The 25,639-nt window shown below is 44.7% G+C and overlaps 1 protein-coding gene across 2 annotated transcripts in view; it reads right to left on the reverse strand.

Moving 5' to 3' along the window:
- Window positions 1–25,639, reverse strand: part of LOC148020139 (protein GAMETE EXPRESSED 2-like) — a 303,365-nt gene that overhangs the window by 271,026 nt on the left and 6,700 nt on the right. For both annotated transcript variants that reach the window (XM_087700423.1, XM_087700424.1), the window contains exon 8: window positions 19,468–19,800. In XM_087700423.1, coding sequence (XP_087556549.1) covers window positions 19,468–19,800 — 333 coding nt within the window. The remainder of the gene's footprint in view (window positions 1–19,467; window positions 19,801–25,639) is intronic.

Below are 25,639 nucleotides of genomic sequence, written 5' to 3' on the forward strand. Positions count from 1 at the left end.
GCCGGTCAGGTAAAAAAGGGGATAAGGGGATGACCGCCCAAAAGGGATTTAGGGTTTTGTATATAAAGTTGAAAAGTAAATGAGAAGCTCATTCTTGTGTGTGGCAAAAAGCTTCTTCTTCTTATTCTCTTCTTCTTGCCTTCTTGCTTGTGCTTGAGAGAGGGAGTGAGTAAGTGTGAAGGAGTGAGGGAGTGAGTGAGTGAAAGTGAGGGATCGAGGAGAAGAAGCTCCCCATCTCCTCTCTTCATCTTCTTCTCTTCTCTACTCTTCTCTTGTCTCGCGCGGCTATGGAGGATGGAGCTTGTTGGAGAGGGATTGAGGTTACTTGAGCTTGCCTCAAGGATCGTGGAGCTACCGGAGTGCACGGGAGAGGAGGGTACTCGATCGGGCATCAAGGTAAGCTCACTACATCCTATGGGTAGGGAGGGCGCGTCGGCTATGTGAGAGGTAGCCATGGCCGCTCGGCTTAAAACGCTTGACCAAGAAGCGGTTCGTAGGTCTCGGGGGTTGAGCTTGTGGCTCCCTTCATTTTGGATTTTCAGCCCGAACCAGTGCTTGAGATAGATTGGAGATTTAGGTGGTTTGATCTTCGGAACAAGTATTTTGGTTTGTTGTTGAGTAGGCAAGTAGGTAAATCAACCTCAGTCCACTGTTTTTTATGTTTGTTACGCTAGGATAGGATTAGGACCAAGGAAACGGGAAAAACAGAAGGATTTTCTGCTGCTGAAAACAGGCTGAAAACTGGGAGAAAGGGGCATGAAATCTAAATCTTGAGTAGATGGGTACAAGAGGGGCAACCATGTGAGAGAGGACAGCAGGATCGAAGCTCATCACAGAAAACAGTAGACAGTGTGAGAGTGAAGCATGACACCCAAATGCAAAAATGGACTGAAAGAGTGTAAACTGAAAGTACAAGGTACAACCCTTAAACCTTAATGTTGTAGGGGGGTGTTCTCACCCGAACACGGTAGGTGCCCATAAGTGTGTGTCATAAGCACATACGAAATAATACCATAAGTTTAGGGGAAAAAACCTCTCCTACCGAGAGTAAAAAGTGCCCCAGAGTCTAAGACAACCGGAAGGTTACATCACTAAATTCCACGTTACAGTTGCGAGCATGGAATGCTATCTGGACTTTAGGGTGATAAGGTTTGTAGGATGTCCTAGCTATCAATTTTTGCTAGGTAGGCCATGGATTCTATAGACAGACTGTCAAGTCGATATATCCGCTGATTGAGTGATTCTAGGTCAAGGTGCCCATCATGTAGTAGTGGATGCTTACCCTGAGTCTCCTCAGAGTGAGAGAGCTCCATGTGTCCTACTGATCACCGACACTCCGATGTGAGCGTAGGCGTAAGTGAGGCGTGAGTGAAATACCCAACAAACCCCCCTGGAGTGAAGAGTGATCAAGAGTACAAGGATCATCCACCACCAAAGGAGATCAAATTTAAAGCATGGTAAAATGCTTCAAATTTGTCACAAGGAAGAGCTTTGGTGAAGATGTCTGCCACGTTACTTGTGGTAGAACAATAGACAAGGCTGATACCACCTACATGTAGCCTCTCTATGACAAAGTGATAATGTATCTCAATGTGTTTCGTGCGTGCATGAAACACTGGGTTCCGTGCCACTGCAATGGCACTCTGACTGTCAGTGAACAAAGGAGTAGGCTCTGTAACAGATACATCCAGATCAGCAAGCAAGCGTCTAATCCATACGCATTCAACTGTGGTAGTGAAAGCTGCCTTGTATTCAACTTCACATGACGATGTAGCAACAGTGGACTGTTTCTTGCTAAGCCAAGATATGTAAGACGAGCCAAGAAAGAAACAATTGCCACTAGTGGAGTGACATGAATCATAATCACCAGCCCAATCAGAATCACTGTAAGCATGTAACTGTAGTGGTCCCCCCTTGGCATAAAGTAATCCAAGAGATCTAGTACCTTGCAAATAACGGAAGACACGCTTAACAGCTTGCCAATGTGACATGCGTGGCTGATACATATATCTGCTTAGGGCTGAAACTGCAAACTGTATGTCTGGCCTAGTATTGCATGAGTAAATAAGACATCCAACTGCTGGAGCATATGTGTGTATATCAAACAAATCACTGCCATCATGTAATGACAGTTTAAGTCCAAGTTCCATTGGTGAACAGACTGGCTTGCAATCTTGTAATCCAAACTTCTCAAGAAGTTTACCAATGTATCTTGACTATGATAACCCAATACCTCTAGCATCATGTATGAACTGAATATCCAAGTAATAATGCAAAGACCCCAAGTCTGACATGTCAAAAGTTTGCTGCAAATTTTGTTTAAATGCTGAAATCTGATCAGCATGTGTCCCTGTAAGCAAGAGACCATCAACATAAAGACAAATGATCAACATGGATCCCCCCTCTTTACATACGTAAAGGGTAGACTCAGATGAGCTGTTTATGAATCCTTGGCTAAGCAAGAAAGCATCGATCTTTGCATACCAAGCTCTAGGAGCTTGTTTCAAACCATATAAAGCTTTTTTCAGCTTGCAGACCAAGCATTCCAAGCCCTCAACTGCAAAACCAATGGGCTGCTGTACATATACTTCCTCATGAAGTTCCCCATGTAAAAATGCAGTTTTAATATCCAATTGATGTACAGTCCATCCATAATGGGCAGCCAAAGCAACCATAGACCTAATGGTCATCATGCGAGAAGTAGGAGCAAATGTCTCCTCATAGTCAATGCCTTTCTTCTGTGCATAGCCTTTAGCTACAAGCCTTGCCTTGTATTTGTCAATGGATCCATCTGCATTCCGTTTCAGCTTGTAGACCCATTTTGTTCCAATGGCTTTCTTCCCAAATGGCAAAGAAACCAAATCCCATATTTGATTCTTACTGATAGAATCCAATTCAGCTTTCATTGCTGCCATCCAATGCACACTCTGTTGTGCATCTTCAAAACATTCAGGCTCCTTACCATCAAGGGTGCTTGCTGCCATAACGAACTCCATGGTATGTGCAGTATCATGCATACGAGCTTGCCTTCTAGTACAACCAGCCAAGGGTGCATCCAGATGACTATCTTTCATAGTCTGTAAATACCATCTAGGCATTTGTCTTGCCTCCTGACTGTGTATAAGCTCTTGCTGAATTTCAGTTTCAGCACTTTGCTGAATATTCAGATCAGCCAATGGCTGATTTTCTGCATTTTCCAAAGGAGTAGCTGGTTGAACATTGAGTTCACTCGCCGAAACTCCAGCTGAATCACCAAATGTAATGGGCAACAGCCCTTCAAATACATCACGGGCAGCCTGATATGTATCTAAACCATCCAGGGACAATTCTGATTTTTCATCAAATAGTACATCCCTACTGACAAACACCTTTTTAGAAACAGGATCATAGAGTCTGTAGCCTTTGCTCTCACTACTATATCCCATAAAAATGCATTTGACAACCTTATCATCCAACTTTTTCCTGAGTACCTTTGGAATATGTGCATATGCAAGGCACCCAAAGGTATGAAAGTGTCCAACAGAAGGTTTCCAGCTGTTCTAAGCCTCAAAAGGTGTAATTTTCTTCAAAGCTTTGGTGGGGCATCTGTTCAAAACATGGCAAGCACACATGACAGCTTCCATCCAAAAACTGTGAGGCAAGCTCTTTGCCTTCAGCATACATCTGGCCATCTCCACGAGTGACCGATTCTTTCTCTCTACAACCCCATTCTGTTGTGGAGTATAAGCAGTAGTGTACTGATGGACAATGCCCTTCTGCTTCAAAAAAGAAGTCACAAAATAGTAACATCCTCCCAATGACTTCGTCTGCATAGGCCCACATACATCTGAATGCACTAACTGTAACCTGGCTATTGCTCTAAAAGCACATCATGGGGAAACGAAAAACGATGCATTTTTTCCAAAATACATCCTTCGCACAAGTGCTCAGGAGGTCTCTCCAGTAGAGGTAATCCATCTAGCATCTGCATACGCTGTAAGAGCATCAAGCTGCCAAAGTTTACATGCCCCATCCTAGCATGCCATAACTCTGTTTGTATCATAGCAGGAGTAAGAGTGGATGTCAAATACGTTGACTGATCAATCGAAAGAGCATCCAACCCGTATAACCCATGACATAAAGTGCCTGTCAAGACCAAAGTCATGTGTTCTTTGTCTCTCACCATGCATCGGTCATCATCAAATGTGACCTGCAATCCACAACGTGATAAAGAAGAGATAGAAAGCAAATTCTTCTTTATGCCTGGCACAAATAAAGCATCCTGTAGGCGGAGAAGAGAGCCATCAATGGCTGTGAGCACAATCTCCCCAATACCTCTAACAGGGTATGATGCATTGTTGGCACACTGTACAGACTTGCCAACTGGAGCTGCATGAATAGATGCAAATAAATCTTTGCGAGATGTAATATGCCTGGAAGCACCACTGTCAAAAAACCAAGTGTCTGCATCCTCAGTAGAGTTGAATGCTCGATCTGCCTAAGAGGTGTCATAACTGCATGTGTAAAAACAATAGTCCATGTCTGCAACAAAGGACGCGGACTCAGTAGCAGTGGAAGGAGCATCAGAAACAGACATTCCTGATTCCTTTTTCTTCTCTTTGGCGATGCGCTTTCTGCACTCAGTAATGTAGTGGCCTGGCTTCTTGCAGTAATGGCATTTACCCTTTTTGGCTTGCATGCCCCCTTGTTTTTTATTTGCCTGTGATGTGCCAGAAGTCCCAGAACTCTGCGGAGCATTCTTCACTTGGCTGCCTTTGCCCTTCTGTCTTGCCATAAAAGCCTGCTCAGTTGCTATAGTATCCACACCACTATTCCTCCGTGTTTGCTCCTCCTCTAGAAGCAAACTGACTAACTAAAGAAAAGTGATTGGCTGCGCAGCAATCCTCATTGTGAGATTTAAAGCCGTATGAAAAGCCAAGTACGAAGGAGATAATGAGTTCAAAGTGGTAGATATCATCTGTGCATCCGAATATCAACATTCATGAGTTGCTCTCGCAAGTCCTGAATTTTGTTCAAGTGATCCTGAATAGAATCACCTTCATCCATTTTCAATGTCTCTAGCTCTTTCTTTAAGACAGAGATGCAAGTCTCATTCTTGCCTGCAAACATCTGCTCCAAAGTTAGCCAAGCTTCTCGTGAAGAAGCTGCTGAACAAATGTGGGGGATGATTGACCGCTGAACTACCAATGCAATCAGCGACAAAGCCTGTGCATCCCGTGTATCCCATGCTTTTTGAGTTGCTGTTCTTTGGGGAAGTGGCTGAAGTGGAGCAGGCTAAGGTGCCCGTGGTGCACGTCCTCCTTGAGGAGGAGTAGCTGGAGCCACAACTCCAGGTTGAGCTTCTTTTCCACTTACTTCCATCCAATCTGTCCTCCTTGGATACATAGGTGAAAATATCTCCTCCCTAATTTGCCATGATGTTCAATTACCAAAAAATGCAAAAGAGCAATGTCGAAGCAGGACTACATTGGAAATCTGAAAATTTCCAGAAATTGCAGGAAATAACTTTCTATAATTAGTGTACAGAGGTGCACTCTGTCAAAACTATATGTTATGCACGCAGTCCAACATGCAATCAGTGTTCAGCAACACCGTACCTGCAAAATCCCCAAAATTTCTTGCCTCAAATGTGTTCAAAACAATCTTTATGTGACTGTAGCTGCAGTTCATATGCCAATGTCCTCAAAAAACATAAAAGCCCCAAAATGTCTGATAAATTTGGCCAGAAATTTGCATTCAATGTGTCCCAAACACGTTTCTGAATGCTGTGCTGCTACGTAGGAATCCCCTCTTCCAAAAATTTATCTGGAATGAAAGGATTTTTTTAAAAAATTTAAAATACCTGACGTACTGAGAGGTTGTCGTTGACCACTGGCGCATGTCAGGTCCGAGGGGTGGTCAGCGTGGTGCTGACGGGTGACAGGCGGCGCAATAGTAGACGTGGCACAAGGGCGGACAAGAGGCGTTTGACGCCTGAGGTTGACGTGGCAGGAGCCGGAGTCGCTAACGATGCCTGAACAGAGGCGTCGAAGGCAGGTAGCGCAGCACACGGAGCGGGCACTGGTCCAGGCGGACGCTGGTCTCAGGGCAGGAAGCTGCAGGGGCGAGAAACTCCCTAGCAGACTAGCGAGCTGCAGTCTGGTGGCGCAGAGCAGTGGCGCTGTGCAAGGAGCTGCTAGATACTATCAGCACTGGTGCTGGCAAGCAGGGAAATGGCAGGAGCTGCTGGAGACAGTTGGACTGAGCAAGAAGCTCCTGGAGGCTGAGCGGAGCTGGGCAGGACCTGAACTAAGCAGAGCAGAGCCAATGCTCTGATACCAAATGTGATAGAGGACAGCAGGATCGAAGCTCAGCACAGAAAATAGTAGACAGTGTGAGAGTGAAGCACGACACCCAATGCAAAAATGGACTGAAAGAGTGTAAACTGAAAGTACAATGTACAACCCTTAAACCTTTGGGTTGTAGGGGGGTGTTCACACCCACACCCGAATACGGTAAGTGCCCGTAAGTGTGTGTCATAAGCACATACGAAATAATACCATAAGTTAGGGGGGAAAAACCTCTCCTACAGAGAGTAAAAAGTGCCCCAGTGTCCTACTAATCACCAACACTCCGATGTGAGCGTAGGCGTAAGTGAGGCATGAGTGAAATACCCAACAAACCATAAGGTTGAAGGAGACTTGAGCAAGGCAATAAAAGGCTCAAAAGGCAAGGGTAGCCTCATTTTGCAGTCAGACATTGAGAGAGAGAGACTGTGAGTGCAAGTACAGAAGGGATTCGATCCGGTCATTTTGCTATCGCCCAGCCATTCCAAGTATTCCTTGACCTTCTTTGAGTTGTGCTTGTTTGATCTGAAAAGTTGGAGCTTATACCAGGACCCTCACACGTGGCATTCGCCATTCGCGCCCCCACGACTGTGCCGTGGCAAACGCAGTCAGACCAGGCTGCAGGTGTCCAAGTCCCAGAATCAAACACTTGGACTATCCGACTCTCGGAGTTGGACCATCTACCAATCGAACCGTTTGACTCGGATGCACCACCTTAGAATCGGACCATCCGGTCCGATCGGACCAACTATGCGACCAGACCATCCGACTCTACCAGCGGACCTTGCCATGTGCTAGTAGGACCCATTTTGAGACTCGGCGGTCCGATCGGACAGTCCGACTCTACCAGTCGGACCAATTCCAATCAGACCACCCAGACTCGGACGGGTCCGAGTCCCAGAATCGGACCACCAGGGCAGAACATTTTAAATTGGTAAGTGAGCCACCTCCTCAGGCCAAGCCACTCCGAACACGTCCCCAAATATCCCTGAGTACCTGACCCGGCTCTCAAAAGACAGAAATTGGAGAAGCCACACCTAGGCAGCCTAGAGCCAACCTCTAGTAGCAGGCCATAGAACAGATGAGACTTAGAGCTAAGACTAACCCTCAGATTCCAATCCGGCCTTGACGGAGCGTAGAGTGTGCAGCATAGACCCTAGACAACACGAGAGGACAGCCAGGAAATGTGCTTAGAGCCATATTAGGCTACGAACAAAAGGGGGAAAAGTAGGAACTGCATTGTTCATTTTGCATTCACACCCTATACTGATTTCATCATTTAAAGTGCACTAAAAGGGAGAAAGCCAGATTTGGCACTGTGCACTGGAAAGCACTAAGCACAAGTGTGGATAAAATTGACAGCTGCTTTCAATAACAAGGAACTCACATAGAATCATAATAATTCAAAGAATCCACCAGTAGGAGCAGACCCTAAGACATAGCTGGGTGCCACAGAGCCCCATTAATAGGACCCCGGACCCCCGCAGAGGGGGCTTCCCTCCGCACCTCCCCCAAGTAGGTTGGAGAAAAAACGCGCACCGTGACAGGTCCTCCAAATTAGACCCTAGTATAGTAATGGCTCTACACAAGCATGGATTCTCACTTGCAAAGGAGCAACCAAAATCCCATATCCGAACAAAGACAAACAGAGAACCTAGAACCTCAATGGGCCAATCTAGCCAACAAGGGCAAAAAAGACCACATCACAAAAACACATATGTGTTGCATCCGGACTGCATCTAGTCAAAGCAGAATGCAACAACATCAAGCTACAACTACGAGGATGATAAACATGACAGTCTTAATGATAGATGCACCTTGGACGACACTGCACAGACGACCCAAGAAATCAGTGGAGAATCCACATCTGGTCGTGTAATTGGGGACTCAAGGCTTGAATTTACAAGCCAAGACCCAAAAGACGAAGACATAGTACTGCCTGCTTATCTTAGGGTCAAACTCACCGCAAAAAGGGAGCACTGTGTCGACACTCTCATCAACGAAGGAGCTGATTTTAATATCTTGACCTATGAAGCATGGACCCTACTAGGCCAACCAAAGCTCACACTGACTAATGTAACTCTTAACCCTTATGGGAAACACCCACAAGCACTTATAGGGAAGTGCAACATCCTTGTAACCATTGAAACCGAAAGCTTACCTATCCTATTCCATGTCTCTTCAAATAGTGTTAATTGTGGAAAGGAAACCCTCCTAGGACGACCCTTCAAAAGGGCGACCAAGTGTGAGGCCGATTATGTAGCACAAAGGATACACTTCATGCTACCAGGTGTAAGGATAATCGCAACCTTTAGCAAGGGTGACCTCATTAAACCTCGAGGGAAAGACAAGGAATGTTTTGATATACTAGGCAAGCCTAGTAACAAGAGTAAGGACTTGTTGAAAGAGTTTATACAAGCACATGTTGAACAGAGAGAACCAGTGAGCGAGGCCATGCTTGAAACAAGAAGGTCAGGAGACAATACCAAGGACAGGCTTTGGACTTACAAATATCATAGAAGACCACAAAAGAAGCCCAGGCCTTACAGACGAAGGCATCGATGGAGAGCCAGCACAATGCCATGATGGATATCCAAAGCGTTGCTACGTGCTCAAGGATATTACGTAGGTAACCGATGGATTTGGGTACCAAAGCCCCCGGCTAAACCACCTCTGTCAGCTGAAGGCCAGATCGTATCAAAAGCAGAGAAGCGTAGGAGAAAATCTAAACGAAAAACCGAGTTTCGAGTCAAAAACATTGGAATGACCGAGTCCCTCACAATCAAAATCAAAAAACCTAACAGGACTATTCGAAGGGTAGATCCTCAGCCTAGCATGCTAGACAAGCAGATATCAGATGTAATCGTTAAGGGGTACACAAAAGCCACTAGTGCCCAAGGAGCCTTTGATTTCCCAAGTGGATAACAAGCATCATAGGCACAACATTGCTCATGGCAAGGTTAAATGCTCAACAACGCAAATGATAGAATCATCTAACACCCACGAGCAAATCTCCCAGCCAGTCAAAGCCACTTAGGAGTCCCAGGTCTCCTACACCCTCTTTCCCGAAACGGACACAGGAAGCACAACAGCAGTCATCAAGTGCAACAGCTCAATCCCAATCTCTATCTTCATCCAAGCTTCTAGATGTCCAAGAGGTGGGACATGACACCACCCGTAGCTCTTGGCCCAAGGATATGACTGTGCAATCTAATGTAACTAGATCAACTGAGGCCCAATCTGCACAAGTGAATGCTCAAAGGGCAACAAAAGACACAACCACTTCCAATCTGCCTGAGGACCTAACACCGCAATCTACTAACAGTAGCCAATTCACTGAACTAGCCATTACTACTTCCAATCAGGAATCACAACAGTCACAGCCTTTGGCCGTGACGACACCTCTGGTGGAAAGCGTCCTTGGCCATTCACCTGTGAAAGAAGTGTCGCAACCAACATCTTTGACACCCTTGGCACTACCAAAGCACCTGAAGCCTAGGCTGGAGGAGAGATCTCTCGAAGAGGTGGCCAAGGAGAGGGCACATCTGACCAATCAACCTAGCAAGCCTATTCAGCAGGCTGCAGCCATGCCCCATAAGGACACACTAGAGAAAGAGAATGTTGAGGCCCAACCCAACACATCAACGGTTGACCTAGTTCAGGGTCCTGAGTCCTTAAAGGATGCACTGCAATTGCCCAAGAAAAAGGGGAGAAAACAACGGCAGTTGCTAGTGGCTGTAGACACCAAGAAGATTCAGACCAAGAGCACTGATGAGCTGAGGAATAAAGTGTCGAGTCCATCTACCAACAAGCCCGTTGCCATCTCTCCTAACAGTAGTGAAACCTCAGACGCATCTATATGCTTTGAAAAATCAAAGCAACCATTACCATCAACGTTTGCTTGCAACACTCAATCCACCGACAACAGAATTCGCACTGACCAATCAAGAGTGGATACAACACTGTCACAACAGGGTGACAAGACTATACCGGTCACATCCAAGGAGAACCATGACACAATAGCAACAAGGCCTCAGGAGAAACATGGAAACCCCGAGAGCATAAGCAATCCTAGCATTAACCATTCTTGCTTATCTAGGCCTGAGCCCCCAGCTATGCTAAAACCTAGGGAAACTCCTAGAACCTTGCATAAGATAGCAACTAAGCAAGCCCTCGTCGAACATAGAAGTGTCGCAGAATGCTTAACTGAGTTGGATACTAAGCTCAAAGTGTTCGCACGTGTCTACGTCCTTGCAGACATAAGCGCATTCCCTAGGGAGCAGCTTGAAGAATACTTGCCATTTCCCCTATCCTGGGAAGAGCAAAAACATCTTGACGAGCACTATGGCAAGCTCCTGCATGAACGCATGCAACTCATTTCTGATGAGCAAGCCGACAAACTACGCTTAGCTGTGACATTCAATGATGTGCTCAGCCAACCAAATTTCTTAGAGATAGAGCAACTAAAGCGACAATCAGAGGGTCGAAGTCAATTTGAAAAGCATTGGTTTGAAAAACGCATTACAATGGCCGAACTGGGAGCCTAGATTATGACAGTCTTAGAGGAGCAATTGGCCAAATGGCAGTCTCAAAGAGATCCAACCTATGTGGCATCAACTTCCTTTCGAGTACTGACTGTCATTCGGGATATAGACTTAGCCAAAACTAGCCAAGAAAACTCTCTAATTGATAAGGTTTTCACTGAGGAGGAGCTACATGTTGCGAGTAGGCTCGGACAAGGTACCATGCTACTCGACATTGCAAATTATCTATTGTTATTGAGTAAGCTGCCACGAGTATTGGATGCGTGTGCCACACTCCGATACAATTCTCAGTTCTACAATTGGTTTTTATCCTCACAAAGTGACATGGATTCGTGAATATGTACATAAATGAACAATGAGTTGTGTGACCCTGTATAGATAGTATCAACACACACAAGCAATGATAGTCAAGCGCAGGGAGAAGAGTTGGGTTTGACAAGCTGAGCTCCTCAGGTCCTCCTCTCACCACAAGTTTAAAAGTCGTGTGACCATTCCCACCTCCAGGTGGAGGGCCTGTAACCCTCATTACCACCATAGGAAGCCCTGACCAACATCTCTGACGGCGTAGACGGGGCGTCGTCCCCTTCTATACATCTTTTCCCTTTTCGGCCTATCCTTCCTGGGACAAGCCCTGCTCCACTCCAACACAACTAGTCCACGCAACTTAGCATGAGCCAAGATCTGTTAATGGCTGGAATACGCTCCCCAATCGAAGCAAGACAAACATCATCACAGGGCCGTTCCTCTTCAACAAACGCTGCATACCTCACCTCACCCCTCCTCCTCATAATCGCTTGATAATCCACTATTTAATCTCTTTCATGCAAATAATTCTATCCTACCTCAAAACCTAACCTTGGTTCACATTTTGCAGATTTCCCCACAGTAGCCATCATGGAGCACACAATGCAGCTAGCTTGCAAGGAAGCTCTTCGTCGTTGGAGGGAGCATAAGGCACTAGCGCCTCTACTAGAACACTACGTGCCTACTCTAAAGAGGTACGTGCCGAAAAGAGGCCCCAAGAGACACTGCCCAGGACGCAGGCCGAAAACTTCCCAAGCCAAAAGAACGAAGGCTCAAGGGAGCACCCGGGGTGTAGCGACACCGGTTGTGCAGGCCCCCACCAGACGCTCAAGCACCAGGTGCTCGAAAGAGGAAAAGGCAGCTAGAAACAAGCGAGAATTTGATGAATTGTTTAAAAGCATTCTTGAAACAGCTGCAGCCAGGGACTACACCATTTAGGTCCCAACCGATATCTTCCTTGCCCAGCCTGATGGGAGCCCCTCACCGGCACAGCCCCAATCGCCCAACCATCCGAACTCACCCCGCCTCATACAAATAGAATAGCCCCCATGTTGTATAAGCCGCTTAACAAAGGCCATCTTGCCATAACTTTTTGTTCTTAAATGGTTAAAGGGATAGGCTCCCTAACTGTACAAACCTCCCTTACCTACTATTAATACATGCCACGTCTTTAATAAGCACCGATGATATGCATCGCAGTCAACACCATAGGATTTTGATAAAGTAATATCTTTTCTGTTGGGTATTTGACTCACGCCTCACTTACGCCTACGCTCATATGGGAGTGTCGGTGATCAGTAGGACACTGGGGCACTTTTTACTCTCGGTAGGAGAGGTTTTTTCCCCCAGACTTATAGTCTTATTTTCATATGTGCTTATGTGCTTATGTTACACACTTATGGGCACTTACCGTGTGTCGGATGTGAACACCCCCTACAACCCTAAGGTTTAAGGGTTGTACTTTGTACTTTCATGTTACACTCTTTCAGTCTATTGGATTGGGTGTCGTGCTTCACTCTGTCTCTCTCACTCTCACACTGTCTACTGCACTCTCACCTGCACCTCGATCCTCTCACCCCCTCACATTTGGTATCAGAGCTTAGGCTCTGTTCAGCTGAGGCCCTGTTCAACTTAGCTCCATTCAGCATTCAAGAATCTCTGCTCAGGTCCAGCCTCAACCTTCAGAAGGAGATGCCCTGCTCCTCTGCTTTGCACAACAGCGCCTTATCCTCAGCAGCTCGACCTGCTTCTCCCCATGCCAGCTGCACGCCGTGCCAGCTCCCGCCAGTCCAGTCCAAAGCGCCTCCTAACTCCCGCCTGCTGTTGCTGAGCACTGCGTCGCCTGCCTGTGGCCAACGCCACCCGTCTGTGTGCAGCGTTGACTTTGCAGCTCCATGCCTGAGAACCGCTCGTCAGTGCCCGCTCGACTGTCAGTTTGCGCCGCCTCTCAGCACCACACTAACCACCCCTCTGACCTGACACCATCCGCCTGTGGCCTACAAAGTACAGTCCGACTGCCCTACCTGCGTGCGACCTGACCAGCGTCCGCCCTCTCCACGTCAGGTATTTTTTTTTTAATTATCCTTTTATTCCAGAATCAATTTCTGGAAGAGGGGGTTCCTACGCAAGCAGGCATAGAATTCAGGATACATGTCTGGGACACGGTTGATGCAAATTTCTAGGCACATTCATCAGAAATTTTGGGGCTTTTATGTATTTTGAGGACATTTGCATATGAACTGCAGTTACAGTCACAGAAAGACTGTTTTGAACACATTTGAGGCAGAAATTTTAGGGATTTTGATATTACAGTGTTGCTGAGCATTGTTTGCACCTTGGAAAGCGTGCATTAAAGACAGTTTTTGACAGAATACACCCTTGCACATTAATTGCAGAAGTGTGCTTGCTGCAATTTCTGGAAATTTGCAGATTTCCAGTCCTTACTGCTTTGACATTGCTCATTTGTCTTTGGAAATTTGTCATCATGGCAAATTAGGGAGGTGATGTATTTACGTATGTATCCAAAGAAGACAGATTGGATGGAAACAATTATTCGCTATGGTCATTCATGATGAAGAATGTATTAGTGGCTAAGAATTTATGGAATTATGTCAGTGGAGAGGAAACTCGACCGGGAGTTGTAGCTCCCGTTACTCCTCCTCCTCAAGGGGCACGTGGACAACGGGGACCTCAGCCCGCTCCACCTCAGCCACTTCCTCCAAGAACTGCAGCTCAAAAAGCTTGGGATACACGTGATGCACAGGCCTTGTCGCTGATTGCTTTGGCAGTTCAGCGGTCCATCATCCCTCACATTCGTTCAGCATCTTCTTCACGAGATGCATGGAGAGGAAGAATCGGTCACTCATGGAGATGGCCAGATGTATGCTGAAGGCAAAGAGCTTGCCTCACAGTTTTTGGATGGAAGCAGTCATGTGTGCTTGCCATATTTTGAACAGATGCCCTACCAAAGCCTTGAAGACCATCACACCTTTTGAGGCTTGGAGCAGCCGTAAACCTTCTGTTGGCCACTTCCGTACCTTTGGGTGTCTTGCCTATGCCCATATTCCACAGGTACTTAGAAAAAAGTTGGACAACAAGGCTGTTAAGTGCATTTTTATGGGATATAGCAGTGAGAGCAAAGGCTACAGACTCTATGATCCCGTTACAAAGAAGGTTTTTGTCAGCAGGGATGTTGTTTTTGATGAAAAATCTGAATTATCCTTGGCTAGTTTGGACACATATCAGGCTGCCCGTGATGTTTTTGAAGGGCTGCTGCCCATTACTTTTGGTGATTCAGCTGGAGCTTCAGAAAATGAACCTAATGTTCAGCCAGCTGCTCCTATGGAAAGTGCAGAAATTCAGCCATTGGCTGATCGGAATATTCAGCATAATGCTGAAATTGAAATTCAACAAGAGCTTGCACACAGTCAGGAAGCTAGACAATTACCTGGATGGTATTTGCAGACTATGCAAGATAGTCCTTTGGATGCACCCATGGCTGGTCATACTAGAAGGCAAACTCGTTTTCATGATTCAGCACATACCATGGAGTTTGTTATGGCAGCAAGTACTTTTGATAATGAAGAGCCTGAATGTTTTGAGGATGCACAACACAGTGTGCATTGGATGGCAGCAATGCAAGCTGAATTAGATTCTATCACTAAGAATCAAACTTGGGATTTGGTGTCTTTGCCATTTGGGAAGAAAGCCATTGGAACGAAATGGGTCTACAAACTGAAAAGGAAAGCAGATGGATCCATTGATAAATACAAGGCACGGCTTGTAGCTAAAGGCTACGCACAGAAAAAGGGCATTGACTATGAGGAGACATTTGCTCCTACTTCCCGTATGATGACCATCAGGTCTATGATTGCTTTGGCTGCACATTATGGATGGACAGTGCATCAGCTGGATATCAAGACTGCATTTTTAAATGGGGAACTTCAGGAGGAAGTTTATGTACAGCAGCCCATAGGTTTTGCAGTTGAAGGCTCAGAACATTTAGTATGCAAGCTCAAAAAGGCACTATATGGTTTGAAACAAGATCCTAGAGCTTGGTATGCAAAAATAGATGCTTTCTTGCTTGGTCAGGGGTTTCTAAACAGCTCATCTGAGTCTACCCTTTACGTATGTAAAGAAGGGGGATCTATGCTGATTATATGTCTTTATGTTGATGACCTTTTGCTCACTGGAACACATGCTGATCAGATTTCAGCATTCAAACAAAATTTGCAATAAACTTTTGACATGTCTGACTTGGGAGTTTTGCATTACTACTTGGGCATCGAGTTCATACATGATGCTCGAGGTATTGGGCTATCACAGTCAAGGTATATTGGGCAGCTTCTTGAGAAGTTTGTCTTACAAGATTGCAAGCCAGTTTGTACCCCCATGGAACCTGGACTGAAACTGTCATTACATGATGACAGTGATTTGTTTGATATACATACATATGCTCCTGCAGTTGGATGTCTAATCTACCTATGCAACACTAGGCCGGACATACAGTTTGCAGTTTCAGCTTTGAGCAGGTATATGCATCAGCCACGTATGTCACATTGGCAAGCTGTCAAGCATGTTTTTCGTTACTTGCAGGGTACTCGATCTCTTGGGTTGCTTTATGCCAAGGGGGGACCACTGCAGTTACATGCTTACAGTGATTCTGATTGGGCTGGTGATTATGATACACGTCACTCCACTAGTGGCAATTGTTTCTTTCTTGCCTCTTCTTGCATTTCTTGGCTTAGCAAGAAACAATCCACTGTTGCCACATCGTCACGTGAAGCTGAATACAAGGTACCTTTCACTACCACAGTTGAATGCGTATGGCTTAGACGTTTGCTAGCTGATCTGGATGTTTCTGTTACGGAGCCTACTCCTTTGTTCACTAACAGTCAGGTGCCATTGCAGTGGCACGGAACCCAGTGTTTCATGCCCGCATGAAACACATTGAGATCCATTATCACTTTGTCAGAGAGAGACTACATGCAGGTGATATCAACCTTGTCTATTGTCCTACCACCAGTAATGTGGCAGACATCTTCACCAAAGCTCTTCCTCGTAACAAATTTGAAGCATTTCGCGATGCTTTAAATTTGATATCCTTTGGTGGCGGATGATCCTTGTACTCTTGATCACTCTTCACTCCATAAAGGTTTTTTGGGTATTTGACTCACGCCTCACTTACGCCTATGCTCATATGGGAGTGTCGGTGATCAGTAGGACACTGGGGCACTTTTTACTCTCGGTAGGAGAGGTTTTTTCCCCCAAACTTAGTCTTATTTTCGTATGTGCTTATGTTACACACTTATGGGCACTTACCGTGTGTCGGGTGTGAACACCCCCTACAACCTTAAGGTTTAAGGGTTGTACTTTGTACTTTCATGTTACACTCTTTCAGTCTATTGGATTGGGTGTCGTGCTTCACTCTGTCTCTCTCACTCTCACACTGTCTACTGCACTCTCAGCTGCACCTCGATCCTCTCACCCCCTCACATTTTCGTGTTGCATCTGTTCATTATAATCGATACATGTGACTTGCATATACTCTCACGAAGTATCAAGTGGATGCAAGACGACACACGTCTTTGTACGAAAGTGTTCAATGCCCAAGTCACCGCAAAACCACCAACCTCACAAAGAGCCATGACGAAGCCACACCGCCGAAGGTGAAAATCACCCTGGCCGATCGCCCACATTGCATGGCCCAAAGCATGATCAGTGGCCATTCTCTCCCTCTGGGTCAAACTCTACACTTGGCACTTACGGTAGTTGTTACCTCAATTGTACCAACATCGCACGTTTCAAAGAGGTTTTGCAAAATCTCCAATGCCTCTCTCCATCTCAACAACGGCGCGCCAAGAAAAATGTGGAAACATAAGAAGTACAGAAAAGTCCTAAAGCAAGGAGAAAGGCGTACGAGAAAAAGTGCTAGTCAATACTTTTGTAAAAAATGTACAAGACGCATCATGATTTATTTTAAGAGTACTGGGCTCTCACCCGTGCAATTTGTAAAGATAGATGGGCGGTAGGAAGGAAGCTAGGAAGATAGGAGGACAATGGGAAAAATGGCCTAGGCCACAACCGGCCATGTAAAAAAGGGAATAAGGGGATGACCGCCCAAAAGGGATTTAGGGTTTTGTATATAAAGTTGAAAAGTGAATGAGAAGCTCATTCTTGTGTGTGGCAAAAAGCTTCTTCTTCTTCTTCTCTTCTTCTTGCCTTCTTGCTTATGCTTGAGAGAGGGAGTGAGTGAGTGTGAGGGAGTGAGGGAGTGAGTGTGTGAGTGTGTGAGAATGAGGGATCGAGGAGGAGAATGAGGGATCGAGGAGAAGAAGCTCCCCATCTCCTCTCTTCATCTTCTTCTCTTCTCTACTCTTCTCTTGTCTCGCACGGCTATGGAGGATGGAGCTTGTTGGAGAGGGATTGAGATTGCTTGAGCTTGCCTCAAGGATCGTGGAGCTACCGGTATGCACGAGAGAGGAGGATACTCGATCAAGCATCAAGGTAAGCTCACTACACCCCATAGGTAAGGAGAGCGCGTCGGCTATGTGAGAGATAGCCATGGCCGCTCGGCTTGAAATGCTTGACCAATAAGCGGTCTGTAGGTCTCAGGGATTGAGCTTGTGGCTCCCTTCAAACAGATTATCACATAGCCCTACTAGGATCCATGAATAAAGCCCTAGGATATCATAGATAGAGACAGTATGAGAGAGCACCAAAAGAGTGATCACTAAGAGCATGAGAAGATTTCTAGTGGCCCCTTTCACAGAGGATGTATTTGCGAAAGCCCTTCAAGCAAGTGCCCAAGATATGATAGATTCGACCATAGTTGTTAAGTATGAAAAGTACGGTACGGTACGGTACGATAAAATACGATACTAAATGGTACCTTAAGATTTTATAAGGTACGGTACGATATTAGTACGAAAAAAAATTAACTTCATTATTTTGAACTATAGATGATAGAACAGATGTTTAAAGTCTAAATAGCAATGCTATTGGAGTATATAAGATGAATACTTGAGGGTAATATGCCAAAACCTCTATGGCATATGCCGCATGCGCAACATGCACTACAACTTACAAGTACATACATAGGAGTGGATACATCATACATAAATGATCATACAAATAAGAGGCATGTATGCTTGAGAGAGAGAAGGTTGAGAGAGAGAGAGAGAAAGAGAGATGAAATGACAGATAGATCTCATTCGGCACTCTGACTTACTCCCTCGGGAGGACTTACTTCCCTGGCATATGGCAATTTTCTCTGCGTCTTTGCCATGACTTTTGTAACTCTTTTGTCGTTTAGTACTTTATAAATATAACATCCATTACAAAAAAAAAAAAAGAGAGATGAAATGACATGAGATGCTTTATTAACGTCTACAAGAGGCCAAAATGACCTATGAGACCAACAGTTACCAAACAAGCCACCAAAGGTTTTGGTAAAAGATTTATGAATTTTGTTATGGTTTTGTTTGGCATTGCTTTGGGTTATTAGCAATGTGTACTAATGCTTTGGGTTGGGTGGTGCAAAATGAGCTGTCCACGCAAAAAAATAAAAATGCTTGTTTTTTGGTACGAATTCATACGGTACGGTATGGTACGAACCGTATAGTACGAACCAGTTCATACTACATACGAGTGCAACTATGGATTCGACAAGGCCTTTCTTTAAGCTAGAGATATCACCCCATGACTTCTCTCTTCTGTTTTATGTAGCGGAATTCGTACCATATACTTTTGCCGTAATGTTAATGGTCATTCAGATGCAGTTTTCTGTTTGATTCAATAGAGGTCTCTAGCCTCCTTAGCCTCTTACTTATCCATTACCTATGTAAGCAGTCTGATTTTATTCAAAGCAAGAATCTAGCGTGGCAGTTGCTTTAGGTATCAAAATTGTTTAGTATGGTTTACCAGCGAATTCATAAAGATATTATCACACTCCAAGGGCAGTCTACTGGTCTATAGTAACAGAATTAAGCAGCAGTCAAATAATATGGTTAAAATGCAGTATTAGAAACTGGAGCAAGACAATCATATTGCATCCCCCTATTTCTCATCTTCAACACCCATATCATGGCACACCAAGATTAAGATCTATGCACATGCCCAACACTGTATCTTTTTATTTATTTTCATAAGTGCACTATTTGGAAACACTGAAAGTATTTCCTTTTCTAATAGATGCAGAAACACTTTAAGAAAAGAGCCATGTAGACCACAATGGACAAATAAATTTGGTGTTGTGAGAGTGAGAAAATCTGCATAAAAGCCAGTTTCCTTACATGATAGGACTGAGAAATTGTATGGACATCCAAAGATTTTATTGCCAGATGTATCCTCGAGATAAAGGGAAAATTCCCCTGAAGCAATTGTTGTGAACGTTATCAATTGTGTCCCCTTTTCATTCCCATAAGCAGGCTGGGACCAAATATCTGTATAAGGGGAGGGCTCAGTTTCATTCCCAGTGTAGATTAGAACTTGAAGATTTACTAGGGACCCAATTTTATTTCCATATTGATCTCTTTGGTAAACGTAGAGCTTAACACCCTGGTAAGGTGGAAAGATATTGACTCCATACTTCCACTTTGCATATGTATCTTGCATGGAAATCGACCCTATTAAGATCAAAAAATCATGCACATACCTCCCAATTAGACTAGACTTCACAATTTTTTACATAAAAGCATCATACAGTCTACTTCAAAGTAAGAGGTTGTGGCACAATGTACAGGAGCCCTAGAGAAACTTGAAATAAACCTTTATCTTTATGCTTTAAAAACAGGTAACTCTCTTATGACTCTGTGTCTAGCTCAAAGACCCGCTCAACATGAACCAGGATGAAGTGCAACAAAGTTTGAGGCTGGAGTAAACCAGATATCCAGGCCAATGCTATATATAGCTCTATAAGAGCAAATGTGTAAGAAAATGTTATAGGAAACAAAGAAGGCACAAAGTGTATGACACAATCTTTGATAGTTTTTAGAGAGTTTCTGTTCATGTAGTAGGATGTTCTGACAGCTTGATGGCTTCATGTGAGTTGTTACCATTCTGTCTGGTTGGCCCAAAGGCCCAATGCAAATATTTACATACATTAATATACACTTATTCATGGAAAAAAAAGTGTATGACACACAAAACCTCAATCTGAGAGAGAGCCTACTCAATCAGGTGATTTGATACAATACAATGACAATGACTCATCATAGTCCATACAACAAAGACCATTAGACTAGAACAATGGATACTCAAGCATTGGGTGATGAAGCCACTACCAAGGTGGCTTGGAGAGAACTTGATGTCAACGTTGATTGTAGTAGAACTGAAAAAGAAGCATGATACGAATTATTCCCGCCAAGTCATCCTCCTTTGACTCCAACTTGGATCCTCTGACCAAGGCAAAGGCCAAGGCATACAAGCGATCCTCTTCTCCAAATCAAGGAAAGGGCTTGGAAGCCCCTCTTGCTTCTACTGCTTTCTAGTACAAGTGATGTAGTCATTTCTCAGGACTCTCCAATGCCAGAGAGGAAGTCAAAAGGTGAGATGGATTAGGTGAGCCTCATCTATACAAGTATACAAGTGCAAAGGATACAGAGAGATACTTCCCTTCCATGTTGACTAAAGTCTCGCAATTTTTGAAATCCTTAAGCTAGGATTGACATCCAAGTTCATGATGGATTGTTTCTTGACAAAGCGAGATTGACTCCTAGGGGTCACATGAGAGGACACTTTGGCAATCCAACCAAAGGCGGGAAATCCATCTTCATGCTACGACGAGGCATTGTTTGACAAACATATAGAGCTGTTATAATTCTTCTCTATGAGGTGTCAACAGTGACCCCAGCATCTAGAGCAACAGTGACACCCCCACATAGGATTGAGCAGCCAGCTCACATCCCCCACCCCCCTAAAAAGCTACTAGAGACTGATCTAGTAGCTGAGTCCACCTAGGAATTTGTATCTCAGGTCCTTGACTCTCAGCAGGATGGAGAGATTCCTCCCATGGAGAAAGAAGTGGATCCAACTACTCATCGGAGGGAGGGAGACAGTGAGGAGTTTGGCACAGATCCAAATGATTCCCTAGACTCCATTGAGTTTCCTGCTCTTCATGAGGCTGTAGAGATGTAGCAAGTATACACCAGGCAGTCGAAGAGAAAGGCATGGGCCATGGAATCACACCGGTCTGAGAGACTCAAACAATCTCCATGAGGATCCTCTCATGCAACATTTGAGGCTTTGGTGGGAGACTATCCCATGAAGGACGGAGCCTTACAAGACACAATCTCCATAGAGCACCAGTTGGAGGATGTTATGGTGCCTGCTATGGGAGCCTCTAAAGATCCAGGCAAGACTTTGCATTTGTGACAATGAGCATTGGCTTCATACAATACAGGATTGGAGCATCCTTATAGTAGGGAGAACACTTTGGGTATCTGTGAGAGTAGAGAAGGCACTAATTGGCCTATTGGAAATATACGCCCATAATATTCAAAAAGAGAGTGGACTTTTTTGGATTCTTAGTCAATCTTTACCTCAGGTTGACCATTAGATTGTAGGTGGGTATTTTTAATGTGGTCAAGGCCTCGGAGGTTAGAAGGAGCAGATGCATAGATATTATCAGAGGAGGAGAGCGAGCAAACTCAAAGGATTTTGTCTTCCATATCAGGGGATAGGACCATTGGTTCACAGTACATTTTGGCAAATCTATAGATTCTTCGTGGTTCTCTAGATGAAACAGAATTGTTGGGGCTAAGATCTCTCCAAGTTGGACAAATTTTATATAGATGACTCGGCTTGTGATGGGAGGTCCTAGTGGATATTGTTCCAAGAACCACCTATTGCACCATGCACCTTAGTTCTAACAGAGGAAGTTACAAAAACCACTACTAGCATCAAAATTCCTGTGCATTTGTATTATGATGAGAATTTGAGGGAGGATATTACCAGGATTTGGAGGGTCAAATCCTTTTCAATTGGCACGGTAGCTAGAGACTTGGATGAGTCTGTAGGAGGTAAGCTCCTTTCTTAAGGAGAAGCCTAGGAGCAGGAGTGAAGGTCTCTTACAGAAACAGAGGGCTGCTAGAACATCATTGGCAGCACTTCAAAGGGATTAGGAAAGGCAACTCAAATGCAAATGGGCCAAGAATACGCATGCAGCCAAAGTAGAAATAGATGCTATAAAGTAGGCCAAATCAGAGTATAAGTACCATGCAAGCGCTTATTTCTGGACATAGGCAGGGGATAGTGTGAACAAAGAATTCTTTCACATAACAGGTCCCAAACGCCCTAGACAGGGTGTCAGCATACAAAATTCTGGACATTAGCAATGGAGATAGATTGCTCAGTGGAGACTGAACACTTTGCTTAGAATAGCATACAAAATCCTAGCCAAAGTGATCAATCTCAGACTCTCTCTCTTAATTCCACATCTCATTCACTCTACCCAGACTGGTTTTGTTCGAGAGCAGCATCCTGGACAATATTTTCACCCTTTGGGAGTTCACCGCTCATGCACAATCCAGGCGACAAAACTGCATTGTTCTGCTTCTCAATTTCGAGAAGCCCTATGACAGAATTGATTGAGAATTTCTAGAGGGCATCATACTAAGGATGGATTGCCCAAAGTAGTGGATCAGAGGCATATCAGCTCTCTACTCATTAGGTCACAGTGAGGTCCTCGTTGGTGGGGCTAGAGGTACCAAATTCAGTATTTAGAGGTCAGTGAGACAGCAGTGCCCCTTTGCACCTCTTCTTTTCTTGTGTTACAAAGGCCATGAACTCCTTCCTAAGGAATAGAGCTACATGCATTTGAGGCATCAAACTTCCCATCCCATAGTTTGAGGAGTTGTTGGATCTAGAGTTTACAAATGACACAATTCTTTACTTGGACGAGGGTGAGGAGAATTTTAGCACTTTTGTAGCTATAATGAAAGTCGTTCGCAAAGCTTCAGGAGCTATTATTAATCAGCACAAATTCTATGGATTTTAGGGTTGTCACACTCAGCATCTAGACTAGAAGCCACATGAGGATTTCACTTGGGTCCCCTACAGCACTTTACTGAGATACTTAGGCTGCCATGTAGGCATTGATATTCTTCAGAGCAGCACTTGGCACCCCTAATACTCAGCATAAGGCAAAAAGCTATTATATTAGAGTAGAATGAGATTATCTCTAGCAAGCAGGTGGTAGTGGCAAACCAAGTTTTGTTAGCCACTATGTGGTATTTAAGTTCATGTTGGACCTTCTCTAGGTTATGAATTGGCTAGGTGAAGCAACTCATCTGAAATTTCATTTGGTCTGGTGGAGATGGCAGACCTGCAAGGGCTAAGGTAGCTTGGGATGCTATCATTCAGCCCATATCTAGGGTCAATTTGGGGATTATTGACCAAGACAATCAAAGCAGAGCACTGATGGTGAAGCTCATTATGAGGGGCCTATTGAACTAAAACACGATTAATTGATGAAAAAAGCAAATTTGGTGTGCGGTTCGAGAGAGTTTCAATAATCTCCGAAAACCCTTATTTTTGGGGAATTTTTGGGGCATCCTTCAACATCATTCAGCCTCATTATTTCAATGTAGATTTCAGCCATCAGCCTTCACCCTTGCAATGCCTAACACCTTGCTCCCTGGCCCTCGCCCACTGTCTGCCGCCCTCTTCCCTACTACGTTTGAACTCTTCTATCATCGCCAACACATAACCTGCCTCCTCCACCTTGCGTTTGGGCACTCCTCCACCTGGCAACAATTGGCAATGATCTCCCACACCTTGCAGTGACCTGCTGCAACTTGTGTTTGGCCTTTACCACTCCAGGTGTCTCCTACTCAGCTGCGTCTGCAGCCTTTTAGTGTCACCACCTTCCTCTTCCATCTTCCAAAGTTGTTGCCAGCATCTCCAACATCTGTTGGGATCTTCATTTGACAATCTTCCTCTCTCCAACACTCCGACTAGTGGTCACAGCGCTTGGGATACGTCTTCAATGGACGTCACTCTTCAACACTGCATTGCTTTGGGCTTGGGCATTCTGTACACTCTTACATTCATTTACAACAATCATTAACTTCAGAGTTTTCTAAGTTTTTGGCGTTTTGCGTTTTGCATTTAGGGTTTGAGTTTTGCTTGTCTCTATTTGAATCTTTGTGTTTCAACCTTGGTTGTACATGTTGTGTTTCCTCAATGCAAACCCTAGCATATCTTCACATGGTATCAAAGTCAGTGCTCTTCTAAAGAGTATCCTGCGGTGATTGTGGAGGCTAGTCTTTGTGTGAGACTCATACGCAACTTGATTCTGACTCATAATGTCTCAGGCACCTTCTTCTAAGGATCCTATGACACCTTGTCCGGCTTCTCCATCATTGGAGGCTTTGAGAAGGCATTATGGTCTCAAGGAGGAGGTAGACACACCTTCACCTTTACCATCTTCTTCTTCTTGTCTTAATCATCTTACAGATGAAGAGTTTGAGAAGTATTGGCACATCACATACAGTTCAGTTTACACTACTACTCCGTTTGGACCGATTGGTGAGACTAGCCACCTCTCTGATCTTGGACGGACCACACATTCGGTGCGTCTAGTGATCCATCTCCTTTATCTCAACCAAGCCTTGTGTCAAGTTCATATAATCCTTTTGAGTCATATGAGCCAAAACCCTCTTCTGTTTCTCCTTTTGTTATGCAAGATCCAAATGATTTTCAGTACGTTAACTTTAATAGAGGAGGCTCTCGAAGCAAGTATCCTTCATCAGGTATATCTCTACAGTCTGTTTCATTTGAGCAAGTAAACCACACTTTTCAACTCCCTCCCATCCCACCACTATCTTCTCCACATTCTAATCTGCTCACAACTTCATTCCAAAATTTTGGATTACACTCCACTTCCGCTCAAAGCACACTAGGGGTTGGATCTTCCATCTCCACTCCTAGCACTTTCTCTTCCTCCATCCCACTATCTACCTACCCTCCATTCACTACACCTCTTGGTGCATCGTTAGGAGGAATGCCACCCTTTAACACTATATCTTCCACATACCCCCAATTTACCACATCCTTTCACTCTGGGACCATTGTGATGGGTATCCCCCTCACTACCCCCAGACACTCACAAACCCCCCACACGACCTTTCAAATGACACAAGGATATCCATCCTCTACTTATGGACTCTCTTCACACATCCCTTGGGTCACTCCTACGCCAAGGATTTCTATCCTCTACTTCCTGTGTCCCTATCCCTCCACCTTGGGCTCCACAAGCAGTTACCATGCCCATCCCTGGCCCGCCCTTGCCCACATTTGGATCTGCTCTACATACTTCTCATATGCATGGTGGGCACTCTAGGATTGCTTCCCCACTGTATTCCACTCCCCCATCTTATTCCCCTTATCCACCCTACCCTCACTACACACCTTCTCTATCTCCTAGCACTACCAGTCCTATTGCAACAGCCAAGAATGCCTTTA

This window comes from Lygodium microphyllum, chromosome 19 (genome assembly GCF_053477565.2).
Source record: "Lygodium microphyllum isolate KBCC chromosome 19, Lygodium_microphyllum_v1.1.10, whole genome shotgun sequence".
Lineage (NCBI taxonomy): Eukaryota > Viridiplantae > Streptophyta > Polypodiopsida > Schizaeales > Lygodiaceae > Lygodium > Lygodium microphyllum.